Raw genomic sequence first — 17,504 nt, forward strand, 5'->3', positions numbered from 1 at the left:
GGCTGGGCATAGTGGCTCACTCCTATTATCCCAGCACTTTGGAAGGTCAAGGTGGGTGGACTATTTGAGGTCAGGAGTTCAGGAGCAACCTGGCCAACATGGTGAAACCCTGTCTGTACTAAAAATACAAAAATTAGTTGGGCATGGTGGCACATGCATGTAATCCCAGTGACCTGGGAGGCTGAGGTAGGAGAATAGCTTGAAAATAGGAGGCAGAGGTTGCAGAGAGCTGAGATCACACCACTGCACTCCAGCCTGGGTGAAAGAGCAAGGCCCCATCACAAAAAAAAAAAAAAAAAAAAAAAAAAAAAAAAGGAAAAAAAGAGATAAGTCAGCTGAGGCCAAGATCATCTCAAGGCTTGACTGTAAAAGGACCTAACATCATGCATGGCTGTTGGCAGAGGTCAGTTCCTCATGACCATTAAACTGAAAGCTATAATTCCTGAGTATTGACCAGAGGCCAGCCTTAGTTCCCTGCCATGTGGCCGTCTCCATGAGGCAGTTGATGACATAGCAATTAGCTTATGCTGGATTGAGTAAGCAAGAGAACAAGAACAGGAGTGATACAGAAGCCAGCATCTTTTTGTAAACTAATCTCAGAAGAGTTGTCCATCATTTTTTTCCATATTCTGTTGGTTAGCAGCAAATTGCTAGGTCTACCCCACCCTCGAGGTAAGGGGATTACACAAAAGTATGAATACCAGGAAACAGGGAGCATTGGGAGTCATTGTGACCCTGCCTAGGACAGTGCATTTGAGATCATCCATATTGTTCTATCCATTAGTAGTAGTTTGTTTATTTTTAATGTGGAGTAATATGCCATTGTGTGTTTGTATATTGGTAATGATTTTAAAGAGGGCTAATCAAGGTGTTGATTAGAAAGAAAATTCTTCAGTGAAATAATATTTGAGTAAAACCTTGAAGAACTATTAGGAATTTGACAGAGGGAATGGCATGGATAAAGACCCAGACCTAATCAAGTGAGGGGCATACTCATCCATGGGGCAGTGGATGATTCAGCCTGCCTGGAGAGAGGGGTATAGTTGGGGCTATTGTTCAGAAGGACCTGAATGTCAGGATGCCTTTGTGTTTAATTTAGCAGACATTTAGGAACCATTAAAAGTTTTTGAGAATGGGTAGGTAAGATTAGAATAGTGTTTTAGTAAGTTTAACTGGGCTTTAACCAGTATTCATGAAAAGTCAAGTAAGAGAATATAGAGGTGGTAAGACCAGGTGTGGGCTATTCCAGTGACTACACCTAAAGGGAACAAGAGCTAGAAACATGGAATGACAGTGGTTGTCTTAGGTTGGTGATCCTAGCAGCTGAGCCTGGGATGGGGATTCTTGTTCATATGATCGATTAGGGGGCTGTTCCCAGAAGAGAGCAGAGAGGGAAGCAGGCTATGGTTTCTGCTGGAAATCTGTTTCAGCCCGATTCCGTGGGGAGCTCTGGAGAAGGAATTGTGTCACCGAGTTGGTCCTCCTGTTGAGAGCACGTGTGTGGGGGTGATGATTTCCCAGATGTGAGGGTGCCCTCTGGCCATGTACAGTTATCTGGAGGAGTTCATGCTCGCAGTGGTTTGGAGTGGGTAAGATGCAGATGGAGCGTGGTAGTGCCTACCTCTGTGGAAATGTAGGGGATGGGACAGTATATTGGGGGTGCCTAATAAGCCTAGAGATCCTGAGCTTGGCCAGTCACAGAGACTAAAGGAGAAGATGGGATAGCACATTGTTTCCTAAGTGTTTGTAATCAAGTGACTGGTTTGCAAATACCAGCCATTACAGAAATAAGGGTATCAGGAAAGGTAGGAGATGTGAGGAGAGAAGATGAAGAGTTTAGATTTAGGCATGTTGACCCTGAATTTGTGGGAATGTATCCGGGAAGATAAGACTGACAGGTGGGAATGAGATTCTGGAACTTGGAAAGAATACAGCGACTAGAGCTAAGGGTTTGAAGTCTTCATGGAGGTTTTGTTTGGAGTCATAGATTTGGATGAAAGTGCTGCAGGGAAGATTTTAGAGATGGAATCAAAAGAGATTGATGATGGAACAATGGGCAAAAGAGGAAGGGTTGGAGGAGACAAAAGATGGGGCAGTGGTAACATTGGGAGGTCGAAGAGTGGACGTTATCACAGAAGCCAGGACGGGAAAGTGAGCCAGAAGTGAGGGAGGGTCCTCTGCAACAGGGCAGTCTAGTCTCAGCAGAGAGGAGGTTGTTGGATTGATTGATTGAGAGGCCAGTGCTCTCCAGCCAGTTTTGAGAGGTTCTGGATGGTGATGGAATGGAATTCATTCAGCTGATAAGAAGTACCTTTGGGGCAGGGAAGGAGACTGAATGGAGATGAATATTTCAAAACTATAGACCATAAATGGGAAGAGTGAGGCTAGTGCAACCTGCCTAGGTCAAGTGAATGTCCTTTTTTCTCTTTGCAGCCCTCATCTTTTTCACCCTCTTTGTTTTCTTCATTTCTTTCCTTCTGTTCTGATTTTTCCTTACCTGTTGATCAGAAAGATCTGATTGAGCTGATGCGCAGCAAGAATGAGCCAGTGGAGAGGAAAATGTAACCGCCTAATGGGTTCTCCTTTCCTGCTGGCTAGACAGAGCTTGATTTATCAAGACAGGGGAACTGCAGAGAGAGAAGGAGTTTAATCCACACAGAGCCAGCTGTATGGGAAACCGGAGTTTTATTACTCAAATCAGTCTCCCAGAGAATTCAGGGATTGGAGTCTTTAAGGAGAAATGTGGATAGGGAGCCAGTGAGTGATCCGGGAGTGCTGATTTTTTGACTTGAAGATGAAATCACAGGGAATCGAAGGTGCCCTCCTGTGCTGAGTCAGTTCCGGGGTGGGGGCCACAGGACTGGTTGGCAGGTCCAGGTGGAGCCACCCTGTTGTTAGAAATGCAAAAATGTGGCTGCTGCAATGGCGTACTCCTATAATCCCAGTACTTTGGGAGGCTGGGGTTGTCATGCCTCTGATCCCAAGCTGAGCCGTCATAACCCCTGTGACCTGCATGTCTACATCCAGATGGTCTGAAGCAACTGAAGAACCACAAAAGAAGTGAAATAGCCAATTCCTGCCTTAACTGGTGACATTCCATCATTGTGATTTGTTCCTTCCCCGGCCTAACTGATCAATTGACCGTGTGACATTCCTTCTCCTGGACAGTGAGTCTCAAGAGCTTCCCCACCAAGCACCTTGTGACCCCCACCCCTGCCTGCAAGAGGAAATCCCCTTTAACTGTAATTTTCCACTACTCACGCAAATCCTATAAAACTGCCCCACCCCTATTTCCCTTTGCTGACCCTTTTTTTGGACTCAGTCTGCCTGCCCTCAGGTGATTAAAAAGCTTTATTGCTCACACAAAGCCTGTTTGGTGGTCTCTTCACATGGATGTGCGTAACAGAGGTGGAAAGATCACTTGAGTTCAAGAGTTTAAGACCAGCCTGGCCAACATGGTGAAACCCTGTTTCTACTAAAAATACGAAAATTAGCTGGGCGTGATGGCATGCACCTGTAATCCCAGCTACTCGGGAGGTTGAGGCACGAGAATCACTTAAACCCAGGAGGTGGACGTTGCAGTGAGCCAGTTGCACCACTGCACTCCAGCATGCGATGCAGAGTGAAACTGTCTAAAAAAAAATTTTTTTTTAAATGCAAACATCTGAAAAGACATCTCAAAAGCCAATCAGGTTCTACAACAGTGGCCATCTGCAGGAATAATCGAGAAAGTTGCAAATCTTGTGACCTCTGGAATAACGGCTGGTAATTATTTGGAACCCAAGCCTGTCTCATGCTAATGTGGTGGCCTTTCATTGATTTTACAAGAGCAGTTTAGATTTGGCGAAAAGCTGTTATTTAAACTATGAACGAAATTTCTCCCAAAGTTAGCTTGGGCCATGCCCAGGAATGACCCAAGACAGCTATCCAGTTACCGGAAACGGGTCCTGATCCAGACCCCAAGAGAGAGTTCTTGGATCTTGGGCAAGAAAGAATTTGAGGCGAGTTCATAAAATTAAAGTAAGTTTATTAAGAAAGTAAAGGAATAAAAGAATGGCTACTCCATAGGTAGAGCAGGAACTTTGGCTACTGGACTAAGGATATGTATAGTTAATTATTGATGATGTGCTAAACCAGGGGTGGATTACTCATGAATTTACAGGGAAAGGGGTAGGCAGTTCCTGGAACTGAGGTTCCTCCCCTTTTTAGACCATACAGGGTAACTTCTTGATGTTGCCATGGCATGTATACACTGTCATGGAGCTGGTGGGAGTGTCTCTTAGCATGCTAATGGATTCATATTAGTGTATAATGACTAGTAAGGATGACCACAGGTCATTGCCATCTTTGTTTTGGTGGGTTTTGGCCGGCTTCTTTGCCGCACGCTGCTTTATCAGCAAGGTCTTTATGACTTGTATCTTGCGCTGACCTCCTATCTCCTATCTCATCCTGTAACTTAGAATGCCTAACTTTCAGGCCTCTAAGCCTAAGCCAAGCCATTGCATCCCTTGTGACTTGCACATATACGCCCAGATGGCCTGAAGCAACTGAAGAATCACAAAGGAAGTGAAAATGCCTTGCCCTGCCTTAACTGATGACATTCCACCACAGAAGAAGTGAAAATGGCCAGTCCTTGCCTTCAGTGATGACACTACCTTGTGAAATTCCTTTTCCTGGCTTATCCTGGCTTGAAAATCTCCCCCACTGAGCACCTTGTGACCCCCACTCCTGCCTGCCAGAGAACAACACCCCTTTGACTGTAATTTTCCTTTACCTATCCAAATCTTATAAAACGGCCCCACCCTTATCTCCCTTCACTGACTCTCTTTTCGGACTCAGCTCACCTGCACCCAGGTGATTAAAAAGCTTTATTGCTCACACAAAGCCTGTTTGGTGGACGCATATGACATAACCTCCTGGGAATGCAGCCCAGTAGGTCTCAATCTTATTTTATCCAGCCCATATTCAAAATGGAGTCGCTGTGGTTTGAATGCCTCTGATAAACCTATGGGACTAAAGACAAGATGGAGTCAGTTAGGTTAGATTTCTGTCACTGTCATAATTTCCTCAGTTATTTCACAAAGGGGGTTTGAGAAAGATAGAAAATGCTAGAAAGAGATGGGGTAGTCAGTGGTAGGGATCTTGAGGGGTTAAAAAAGGGTAGGGGCTGGTCCCTTTGCAGTAGGAACTGCCACCTAAGTCCACTCTTGCCAGACAGCCTGGCTCTGTCATGAGAAATCTTGGCCCATTGTCACTCCCATTGATGACAACCCCTGCCCCCACCACTAACACCTTAACTACTGAGGGGATGTCCTCTGGCCCAGAAGGAATGCATTGGCTCTAGTTGAAGGGGTTGCTGTTTGTAAATACCATCCCCACAGTCAGCAGGCACAAAGAATGCCATGGGGCCACTCATCAGTAAGGTGTAGTGGCTTTATGTGTGGGTAGATGAGAGCCATGGAGAACGTGCAGGCTGCCCTCCATTGGAATCTCAGGCTCTAAAGAAGGAGGACAACCTTTTCTGCCCTTAATCACCCCTCACAGATGAGAATCCACCCAAGAAGGAAAAAAAAAAATCAACTCCTTAAAGTGCTGACTAATAACATCAGTGTTTGGAAAGATACTATTTTTGTTTCCATTCCGTCTTTGTAGTTTGAACTTTTCCTTTTGATAGTCTGTAAATATTCATCATCTCAGAACCTTTTGAATTGCAGTGGCTTTTAGTCAAAACTGAGCAAAATGTGTCATTTGAATAATAAAAACCTCATTAAAGTGAGGCAAAAGGAATTCTTTTCCTTTTGTACAAGCCAATTAAGTGTCTTTACAATTAAAAGTTAAGCACTTTATAGTTTCATATTCCATAAGCCTGTTTTTAGTTAATAGAGGTGACAAGTTTTAGATACAGGATACATATTTTGCCTCTGGTGTTGTGCAATTAACATTAATGAAGGGTATTAAAATTTGGTGAGAGAGGAAAGGGTTTTCCCAGGTCCTCTGTGGGTTCTTGCCTCCAGGCCTGTCTTTGGTAGCAAGTTCCTTGGTTTGCTGAGGTTTGCATTTTCTTGAGAAAATGTACAGGCAAGAATAAAGGTAACTAGAAGAGACGTTGTTGTTGTTGAGAAGTATGATGTTAAAATTGCCAGTGTCCAGGCCTGTCTTAGAGATAGGTAAACACTGCAGAAACTGTCTTTGAGGAATTTATTTTGTCTTGTGCATAAAAGTGAACGATAAAGAGACAAAGGAAGTAATAATTACCTAACGTGGCAGGCTAGCAAGATACTGGGGCTTTACCCCTCACAACCATGGGAGGAGGATGTTTAGTTTACCGGGGAGGACACAGGTTCATGGAGGTGAACTAACTGGCCGTGAGTCAGGTAAGGAAAACAACGTGGGTGAGCTAGTTTCTCTAAGAACTTGGCTCTATCCATTCCAGGGAGCTTCTGTAAGACAGATGGTATTGTGCAGTAGCCTTGAAGTCAGGTGACCCCCTTGTTTTTTTTCTTGTTTGCGTCGTTATATTAGCTTTTTTATTTTGAGACAGGGTCTTGCTCTTCATCAGTTGCCCAGGCCAGTGAGGTGATCACAGCTCACTGCAGCCACAAACTCTCAGGTTCAAGAGATCCTCCCACCTTAGCTTCCCAAGTAGCCAAGACTGCAGGTGCATTCCACGGGCTATTTTTGTTTTGTTTTGTTTTGTTTCGAGTTTTTAATTTTTTGTAGAGATGAGGTCTTGCTATGTTGTCCAGGTTGGTCTTGAACCCCTGAGCCAAAAGATGCGCCTGTCTTGGCCTCCCAACGTGCTGATATCACAGGCATGAGCCACTGTACCTGGCCTGTGTTAGCTATTTCTGATACTTCATTTCTGTCTGTAAATGGCAATCATAATACATGTCACCTAGGGTTCTTAAATACAAAAAGCTCTTAAAAAGTTCCTAACCCATAGTTAGTACTCAAAAAAGGAAAAAAAGGTACTAACAGTCCTGGAAAAGTGAGCAAAATATTTCAGATGCAACCTGAAAGGAGCTCAAATGTAAGTCATCTCTTCACTTTGCCCATCTTTCCCTCTTCCCCACAAAGTTTTTAGCAATAGTCCTGTCTTACTACAATCTATGAGTTATCCCTGCTACAAATTAGTAGATTCTGCTTTGATTTGAAGCAGAGTCTAATGAGTATTACTAGGTAGGCTTGGTGCTTCAAAACATTTGTGCCTATCTCTTCAGAGTAGCTGGGCCATTGAGTGATTCTGTATTGACAACTGTAGTGGGCACCATATGTGGAAAACAGGTGTTCTCAAACAAATACAACTGACCCCAACCACACCACGATTTTTGAGGTTTTAGGTAGGGAATGGGTGGGAAAACAGATGGGACAACAGAATGAATAATTTCTTAATGAGATCTGGATTACCCAGTGATACAAGATTTGCATGAACACTTCAAACAACAACAGTGATTTAATACGTTTTTCTAGTTAAAATTTAATGAATACTTTCCAGCAAGCACTTAAAGAATTAATATCGGCTGGGCGCAGTAGCTCTCGCCTGTAATCCCAGCAGGCTGGGAGGCGGAGGTGGGTGGATCACGAGGTCAGGAGATCGAGACCATCCTGGCTAACATGGTGAAACCCCATCTCTACTAAAAATACAAAAACAAAATTAGCCGGACGTGCTGGCGGTTGCCTGTAGTTCCAGCTACTCGGGAGGCTTAGGAGAATGGGGTGAACCCTGGAGGCGGAGCTTGCAGTGAGCCGAGATCACGTCACTGCACTTCAGCCTGGGCGACAGAGCGAGACTACGTCTCAAAAAACAAACAAAAAGTACCAATTCTCCACAAACTCTTTTAAAAAATAGAAGAGGAGGAAACAGTTTCTAACTGACTCTGTGAAACCACTATTACTCTGACAACAGAACCAGACGAAGATATCACAGAAAAAGGAAACTTTAGATCACTTTCTCTTATGAATAGAGATACAACAATTTTGTACAAAATGCTAGCAAGCCAAACTCAGCCACATATATAAAGAATTGTACATTATGACTAACTGGGATTTATCCAAAGAATTCAAGGTTGGTTTTACATTAAAAAATCAGTCAATGCCATTATAGTATATGGTATAATAAAAACACATAAAAACACATTTTAAAAAGGTCCAACACTCTGTCTTGATGAAAACTTTTAGTAAACTTGCATCAAAGTGGCATTTTCTCAACTCAATAAAGGGCATCTGCAAAAAACCCACAACTGACATCATACTTAATGCTGAAAGATTGAGTACTGTCCCCTTAAGATCAAGAAATAAGACAAGGATATTGACTTTCACCACTTTCATTTAATATTCTGCTAGAAGTCCTAGCTAGGGCAATTGGGCAAAAAAACAAAAAAGCAGAAGACTGAAAAAAAAATCCAGATTGGAAAGAAGTAAAACTGTGTTTATTTGCAAATGAAGTCACCTTATCTGTAGAAAATCCTAGAAATACACTTAAAAAATATTAAAACTAACAAGTTCAGCCAGGATAAATGTAGGATAAAAGTTTACTATGCCTGAGTCAATTGTATTTCTATATACTAGCAATGAAGGCATCCCATGTTCATGGATCAGAAGATTTAATATTGTATAGCTGACCAAACTCTCCAAATTATCTACAAATTTAGTGCAATCTCTATTAAAATTTCAGTTGACTTTTTTGCAGAAATTGAAAAGCTGATACTACATTTTATATATGAATGCAAAGGAACCTGAAGAACCAAAACAAGCTTGAAAAAGAATAGCATTGAAGGCCCTCCATTTATCAATTTCAAAACTTTCCATAAATCTTTAGTAATAAAGACAGTGTCATACTAGCAGAAGAATAGATCTATAGGTAATAAAATAGAATTGAGAGTCCAGAAATGAATCCATGTATATGGTAAATTGATTTTCAGCAAGGATGCCAAGACAATTCAAAATAGTCTTTTCAACAGTGATGCTAGAACCACTGGGCGTCCCCATGCAAAAGAATGAGGTTAGATCACACTTGCATAAACTACACAGAAAAAAATAGCAAAATAAATAAATAAATAAATAAAAATGGGTCAGAGACTTAAGAGCTAAAACTGTACAGCTCTTAGAAGCAAATATGGGAGTATATTTTTGTGATGTTGACTTAGACAATTATTTCTTAGATATAACCCCGACAGCACAAGTGACAAAAGAAAAAAAAAGATAAATTGGGTTTGATCCAGAATCAAAAGTGTTTGTGCTACAAACGATACCATCAAGAAAGTGTACAGATGATCTACAGAATGGGGGAAACATTTACAAATTAAATATCTAATAAGGGATTTATATCTAGAATAAAGAGCTTTCACAACTCAATAATAAAAACTCAGTTAAAAAATAAGCATAAAATCTAAATAGATATTCCTCCAAATGTGATACACAAATTGCCAATGAATACATAAAATGATGTTCAACGTCATGAGTCATTAGGGAAATGCAAATGAAAGCCACCATGAGATTCCACTTCTTAGTAGGATGGCTAAAATAAAAAAGTCAGATAACAAATACTTAGGAAGACATGGAGAGATGAAAGTTCAAATACAGTCCTGGTGGAAATGTAAAATTGTACGGCCACACTGGAAAACAGTTTGGCCATTGTTCAAAAAGTTAAACATTAGGTTACCATATGACCCAGCCATCCCACTCCTAGACGTATTCTCAAGAGAAAAGAAAACATGCATTTCCACAGCACTTTACAAATGAATGTACATAGCAGTGATATTCCTAGTAGCCAATAAATGGAAACAATCCAAATATCCATCATTGGTGAATGGGTAAACAAAGCGCAGTATATTCATATAATGGAATATTATCTGCCCATTAAAAAGAAATGAAATATTGATATATGCTACAACATGGATGAACCTTGCAAACATCATGCCAAGTAACAGAAGCCAGTCACAAAAGACTATGCACTTTATGGTTCCATTTAGTATATACAATGTTCAGAATAGGTGAATCTATAGGACAGAAAGTAGATTAATGGTGTTTTGGGGATAAGAGTGTATGTAGGTGGGTAGAGGGTGGCTAGTGATTGCTAATGGGTTTTGTTTTTTTTTTTTTTTTTGAGTTAAAGTGCCATACAATTAGAATGTAGTTATGGTTATACAATTATTTGAGTATACTGAAACAGTTGTACAGTGTACATACATAGATTTTTTGGTATGTGAATTATATTTCAGTAAAGTTCTTTAATTAGTTTATGCTTATTGTAGAAAAGTTGGAAAATACCCAAAATCATAAACAGGAAATAGAAAAAAAGTAATCCTGACTGGATATCTGGAAATTCTTTTTGGGGGGTATGGGGTATGAATCACACATATAAAATTTAATTTCCTACTTTTTCAATTAAATTGAGAAAGTTTAGGAATCTTTGGCTTAATCATTGTTTATCTACTCCTCTTGCTGGATGTTAGGTTGTTTCTAGTTCATATAGAATTTTATAATTTTAGTTGATGTATCATGCATTCTTGGGCATAAGCTTTTATATGAAGTTTGAATATTAGGAAAGAATTTTGGAAGCTATATTAGTTTTCTAAAACTATTATAACAAATTAACACAGATTGAGTGGCTTGAAACAACAGAATTTTAGTCTCTTACAGTTTCAGAGACCAAACATCTGAAATCAAGTGGTCAACAGCGTTGGTTCCTTCTAGAGGCTCGAAGGAGCATCTGTTCCGTGCCTGTCTCCTAGCTTCTTGTGACTGCCAGCCGTCCTTGGAATTTCTTGGCTTGTGTCTAAGTCACTCTAGTCTCTACATCTTTCCATCTCCTTCTCTGTGGGTGTTCCTTCTCCACTTCTCCTTTTTTGTAAGGATAGTCATGTCATTGGATTTAAGGCCCACCTTAATCCAAGATGATCTTGTTTCAAGATGTGGGCTTAATCACACTTGCAAAGACTCTTTTTCCAGATAAAGTCACATTCACAGATCGCTACCATTCAACCCAACCCACTATGGAAGCAATGGGGTGGGAGGTACCATTCAACCCACTATAGAAGCAGTGGCATATCAAAAGGATGGGAGGTAGCTATGGGAATGGTCTGCCCCAGGTGCACGCAAAATGGGGAAGCATTTTGTATAGAATAGAAAAACAACAGCAAAGATAGCTAAAAGTTGATCTGCTTTTTACAATCATGTGCTGACAGTTCTAAACATTATCAGTGATAAAATACTTCTCCCTAGTGATATTAACTGTGCCATTTCTGCTGCCCCTGCTACATACATGCTTTACTGCTTGGAAACAGGATTACTTGGTGAAATAATATGAACCTTTCAATTCTCATGATACATGTTTTCAGCTTAATATCCAGGGTGCAACCCCCCAACTTTATACAAGGTAATACAAATATAATAGTATGAATACATATGCTAATTTGATAGAAAACATTTTAATGTTTACTAGTGTAGTTGGAGGTGTTAAGTATTGCACTGGTTATTTGTAATCTAGTTTTATAGAATTTCTAATGTCACTGTTTCTGTTAGACTCTTAGAAGACACGTGGTTCTCTCATAGATATGTAAGAACTGTTTATATAGTAAAAATATGCGGCCTCTAAATGATTGCTTATATTTTTCACTTTTGTTTTACTTTTTTAGAGAGCAGAATATTTAATTTCTATAAAGATTTTTCTTTATGTTTCCCTTTATTGCATACCAGTGTTTGTTTTTTAAAAACTTGTAACTCTTAGGCTGCGATGTGAAAACTGTCTTTCTTTTTTTTTAATTTGGAGACAGAGTTTTGCTCTAATGCATGCAGTGGTATGATCATAGCTCAATGCAGCCTTGAACTCCTGGGCTCAAGTAATCCTCCTATCTATCTCAGCCTTCCATGTAGGTGGGAGTACAGGCACACGCCACCACACCTGGCTAATGTTCTGGTGGTGGTTGTTGAGATGGGGTCTTGCTGTGTTGCTCAGGCTAGTTTTGAATACTGGCTCAAGTGATTATCCTGTCTCAGCCTCCCAAAGTGCTGGAATTTCAGAGGTGAGCCACTGTGCCCAGACTTCTATATATATATATATATATATATATATATATTTATATATATTTATATATATATATTTATATATATTTATATATATTTATATATATATATATATTTTTTTTTCTTTCTTTGAGATGGAGTCTCTATCTGTTCCCCAGGCTGGAGTGCAGTGGCATGATCTCAGCTCACTACAACCTCTGCCTCCTGGGTTCAAGCAATTCTCCTGCCTTGGCCTCCCAAGTAGCTGGGATTACAGGCGCGTGCCACCACACTGGGCTTTTTTATTTTTAGTAGAGACGAGGTTTCACCATGTGATTAGGCTGCTCTCGAGCTCCTGACCTCATGATTTGCCTGCCTCAGTCTCCCAAAATGCTGAGATTACAGGCGTGAGCCACCGCGCCCGCCCTTATTTTTATATATCTTTCATAACGTTTCTATCTCTTTCTCTCTCTTTCTCTGTTTCTGTGTGTGTCTGTGTCTGATAATAAAATACATTAAATTTTATTTTATAACGTGTTTTATAAGGTCAGTAGATTTGTTTGTGATTTTAATGGCTGCATAGTGTTCTATCGTGGGTATATTCTAAATGTAATAATTCCTCAATGGTGTATTTAGTTTACTTCTAGTTTGCTGCCTTAGTTTATCACAAACATGGTGAATAGCCTTGTGTATATTTTGTTGTACAATTCTTATTGGTACATTATGATTTTTCACCAGTATATATTTACTTTTTGAGAATTTAGCTTTTTGATTCACATGAAAGGATTACTTTTATCGTTAACAGTTTTATTATGTTTGTGAGGCCTAGGCAGGAGGATTGCTTGAGACCAGGAACTCAAGATCACCCTGGGCAACATAGCGGGAGTCCGTCTCTACAAAAATAAAAAAGAAATAAAGTAGCCATGCATGGTGGTGTGCCCCTGTAGTCCTAGTAACTCAGGAGGCTAAGATCATCTGAGCCTGGGAGTTTGAGACTGCAGTGAGTTACGACCACACCACTACACTCCAGCCTGGATGACAGAGCAAGATCTTGTCAGAAAAAAAAAAAAAATGATTAAATATATACAAAATAAGAGAGAATATTATGACAGGCTTCTACTTACCTATCTCTAGGCTTCTTTATAAAATATTCATTTAATCTGATCTCCACAAGAAATTCTGTATCTTTAAACAGTATGTACCTTCTCTTTAGACAGAGCATTTACCCCCTTGCTATGCTTGCTTAGCTCCTACCAAGTCCTGGGTCCTGTGTCAGTTGTTTTGTTTTTTCTTTGTTTGTTTGTTTGTTTATTTGTTGAGATAAGAGTCATGCTCTGTTGGTCAGGCTGGAGTGCAGTGGCATGATCTCAGCTCCCTGCAACCTCTGCCTCACGGGTTCAAGCGATTCTCCTGCCTCAGCCTCCCGAGTAGCTGGGATTACAGACATGCACCATCACACCTGGCTAATTTTTTTTTTTGTATTTTGATAGAGATGGGGTTTCACCATGTTGGTCAGGCTGGTCTCAAACTCCTGACCTTAAATGATCCACCCGCCTCGGCCTCCCAAAGTGCTGGGATTGCAGGTGTGAGCCCCCATGCCCGGCCCTATGCCAGCCTTTCTAACAGCATAATTTCTCCTTTATTACTCATAACTATTTTAAGGGCTATTTTTATTTACAGACAAAATGAGACTTGGATGAATTAAGAAAGACGGAGTTAATCAGGTGGTTGAATCTGAGTTCCAGCTAGGGTGACAACTCTTCCCGGATTGGCTGTCACTGTCCTGGTTTTCGCACTGAAAGTCCTGTGTCCTAAAAAGCCTCTCATCCTCAGCAACAAAGGACAGTTGCCCACTCAAAGCCATGCGACATTCTAGGGTATCCTATTTCTAAATGGTTGGAATCTAGAAGACGGAGAAAGAATTTCTCATTCCTGAAGGAGCATTGATTATGCTTGGTTGTAGTGTTTATGTTCACATCATGTGGAATATTTTATTTTTCAGGCCTCTTCACGTGCTTGTGTGCAACGCAGCAGCTTTTGCTTTACCCTGGAGTCTCACCAAAGACGGCCTGGAGACCACCTTTCAAGTGAATCATCTGGGGCACTTCTACCTTGTCCAGCTCCTCCAGGATGTTTTGTGCCGCTCAGCTCCTGCCCGTGTCATTGTGGTCTCCTCAGAGTCCCATCGGTGGGTTTGAATTGCATATTTGTTCACTTACCCCCTTTCTCATACCAGCTAATATTCCGCCAAGGCTCTCATTCTGAAAATAATTTTCATTAGTCCTACTTGAGACATGTGGGTGGACTCAACTTGGCTTACTTAATTTTTCCAGGTCTTTTTTGTGTGTCTGTGTGATTGTAGGGGACTGTTGAGAAGGACTGTCTAGAGCAACGAAGATTGTTTTTATGACTGTACTTCAAGCTCCTCATCGATTTTGCTTAGAGATGGAATAATAATTGATGAAATCTGAAGGGCGTGACCTTTATTGATTTGTAATTCAACAACTTCAACATCTTACCAAGAAGAATGTGCAGTTATTCTAGCAGGAGAAACAATGCAATTAAAGCCTGCGAGATGAAATCCAATTGTTTTATAATGAGAAATTAGGGAATTCGATGCAGACATTAGCTGTGTAATTGTGGAAAGGGAAGTACTGTAGTTAGAGCATATTAGAAATCTGGCCATGCCTCTTTTGGTTAAAATTTCAATTAAAACATCAGATGGCACTTTTTTCCTATTGCCATTAGGAGAATATTCAATTGACTGAAAAAGACATTTGAAAATTTCATCGTATTTTCAGCATATTTGTTTCTAGAGTTGGATAAACAACTATTTGTCTAGAGAGAAATATTCCGAAAAGACAAAGGCCTTGCTGGATGAGGCTGGATTTAATATGTGTTAGGGAGATCTCTCTTTCACGTTTGCTTGGTGTGTGTTTTGGGGGGGAGTTTACACTCTTAGCAGAGTAGCTAGAAAAAGAAATAATGTGAAAGGGGCCCATTTTTTTCTTCCTTCTTCTCCGTCTTAAGTCCTGAAATGTTTTAGTGACCCAGAATGAAGCTTATTTTTTTAATCATACTTCCATAAAATGTAACCCCTGGGACTTGGAAGAGAGAGACCAGCCAAGGGTTAGCTTGAAACCTTTATCACTCCCAAACACAGGGGCTTATGGTATAAGTGACACACTGCAGATAGATTTACTTTTGCCACTTTAAATTTATGATGGCTGAAATGAAAGGAAAATGCCAGTAATAATCCTCCCCCGTGTTAAAAGACATGAAACATCCAGTAATTAGGTGGTAACAAAATCTGGACAGCCTTATCTTTGCAAATCACACCAGGTTTGTGAAAGAAAGTGGAGTGGCCCTGTTAAGGGGCGAGGGAGGCTACTGTGGGGGCAGGCAGCAGACAGAGCTCCAGAAATAAATCTGCCAGCCCCAGTCATCCACCAGATGTGGAGGGCACCACGGGATATGTTTAAATGAGCTGGTATTTAATGGGAGATTATGTTGAATTGTCAGCTGCTCACTCTCCTTTGTAAATCTGTATCTGAAGTGGTATTTTGTGTGATGTCTTTGTTCTCTCCTTAACTACAGTGTAATTCATGCCTACTTTGGAGATCCGAATCTTAGCTTCATTTAAAAGATTAATTTGAAAGGAAGGGACTTGGACTCTTGAATTAGACCTATCTTAGTTTGTAGGGAGGCCTTCCTGAAATGTGTTGTCGTGTTCACTCCTGTCTGATGGCTGGCACTAGTTTTCTGCTTTCCAATTATTCTTCGCACATTGTTGTAATTACTATTATTTTTTGAGAGAGAGTCTCGCTCTGTTGCCAGGCTGGAGTGCAGTGGCGCGATCCCAGCTCACTGCAACCTCTGACTCCCAGGTTTAAGCGATTCTCCTGCCTCAACCTTCTGAGTAGCTGGGACTATAGGCATCCACCACCACGCCCAGCTAATTTTTGTATTTTTAGTACAGACAGGGTTTCACCATGTTGGCCAGGATGGTCTCGATCTCTTGACCTTGTGATTCGCCCACCTTGGCTTCCCAAAGTGCTGTGATTATCAGGCATGAGCCACCGCGCCCGGCTTCTTTGCACATTATTTAAAGGTGTTTTAACAAAATGGCAATTTCCCCAGGCTGGCTTGTGTATTACCTTCGCATTGCATCCCTTGGCTCCCATGAGCGAGCGTGGTGACTTGGTGCACAGGCGGTACGTGAAAACACTTCGCTCACTACCCAAGAACCCAGGGCCCTAAACCATGCTGTAAAATGCAAGTGTTGATATCTAATTACCTCCATAAACCTTGGCAGAATCTCTTCGTTGGAGTCAAGACCCCCTGTTAGGGGAAAAAATAAAGTCCTATGTTTGCAGAAAATATTATACTAGACTGCCCCAAGGCAAAATACTTCTTAGCCTTCCTGTGTCTTCACTGTGTTTTAGTTACTCATCTGGAATCCGAGCAACTGAATTGAGTTTCTGCGTACCTAGAATACATCATAGTGAAATGAGAAGTTGACTTCCTTGCTGTGAAAAAATTTCAGATAACAGTTAAAGTAGAATGAAAAGGGCAGAGTGCTGGTTGAACAACCCTCAATGGCTGCAGCTGGATCGAGTGCCAAATTGCCCTCTTCCACCCCACACACAAAATCACGCAGTGACACACATACATACACACAAACACACACACACACACACACACACACACACACACACACACACGGAGTTTCTGAGCTTCCGTGTAGATAGAATCCAGCCTTATTATTTTAGGCGGGAATTTAAAAAATCCTCAATAAAATTGGGCTTGGTGGCACATGCCTATAATCCCATCTAGTAAGAGGGTGAGGTGGGAGGATGGCTTGAGGCTGGGAGTTTGAGGTTGCAGTAAGCTTTGATCGTACCACTGCATTCCAGCCTGGGTGACAGAGTGAGACCCCATCTCTAAAATAAAAATTAAAAATTATTAGTTAAAAAAAATGCAGTATAGGCCAGGCACAGTGGCTGATACCTGTAATCCCAGCACTCTGGAGTTTGAGATCAGCCTGGCCAGCATGGCGAAACCCCATCTCTACTAAAAATACAAAAATTAGCCAGTTGTGGTGGTGGACGCCTATAATCCCAGCTATTTGGGAGGCTGAGGCAGAAGAATTGCTTGAACCTGAGAGATGGAGACTGCAGTGAGTGGAGATTGTATCAGTGCAGATTGCACCAGTGGAGGGAGATTGTCATCAGCCTAGGTGACAGAGCAAGATCCTGTCTCAAAAAAAAAAAAAAAACCCCAAAAAGCAAAACCCCCACAGTGTATATACAAGAGTGGGCGGGGGTGGGGTGGGGGCCTCTTTTGTAGGGACATGGATGCAGCTGGAAACCATCATTCTTAGCAAACTATCACAAGAACAGAAAACCAAACACCGCATGTTCTCACTCATAGGTGGGAACTGAACGATGAGATCACTTGGACTTGGGAAGGGGAACATCACACACCGGGGCCTATCATGG

The 17,504-nt window shown here is 41.2% G+C and overlaps 1 protein-coding gene across 19 annotated transcripts in view; it reads left to right on the forward strand.

Moving 5' to 3' along the window:
• The window catches only part of LOC105491228 (WW domain containing oxidoreductase), a 1,122,875-nt gene that overhangs the window by 320,693 nt on the left and 784,678 nt on the right, over nucleotides 1–17,504 (forward strand). For all 19 annotated transcript variants that reach the window (XR_011616111.1, XR_011616112.1, XR_011616119.1 and 16 more), the window contains exon 7: nucleotides 14,006–14,191. Coding sequence is in view for 9 of the 19 variants with exons in the window: in XM_011757426.3 (XP_011755728.2) it covers nucleotides 14,006–14,191 (186 nt within the window). In the remaining 10 variants the exon portion in view is untranslated. The remainder of the gene's footprint in view (nucleotides 1–14,005; nucleotides 14,192–17,504) is intronic.

This window comes from Macaca nemestrina, chromosome 18 (genome assembly GCF_043159975.1).
Source record: "Macaca nemestrina isolate mMacNem1 chromosome 18, mMacNem.hap1, whole genome shotgun sequence".
Taxonomy (NCBI): domain Eukaryota; kingdom Metazoa; phylum Chordata; class Mammalia; order Primates; family Cercopithecidae; genus Macaca; species Macaca nemestrina.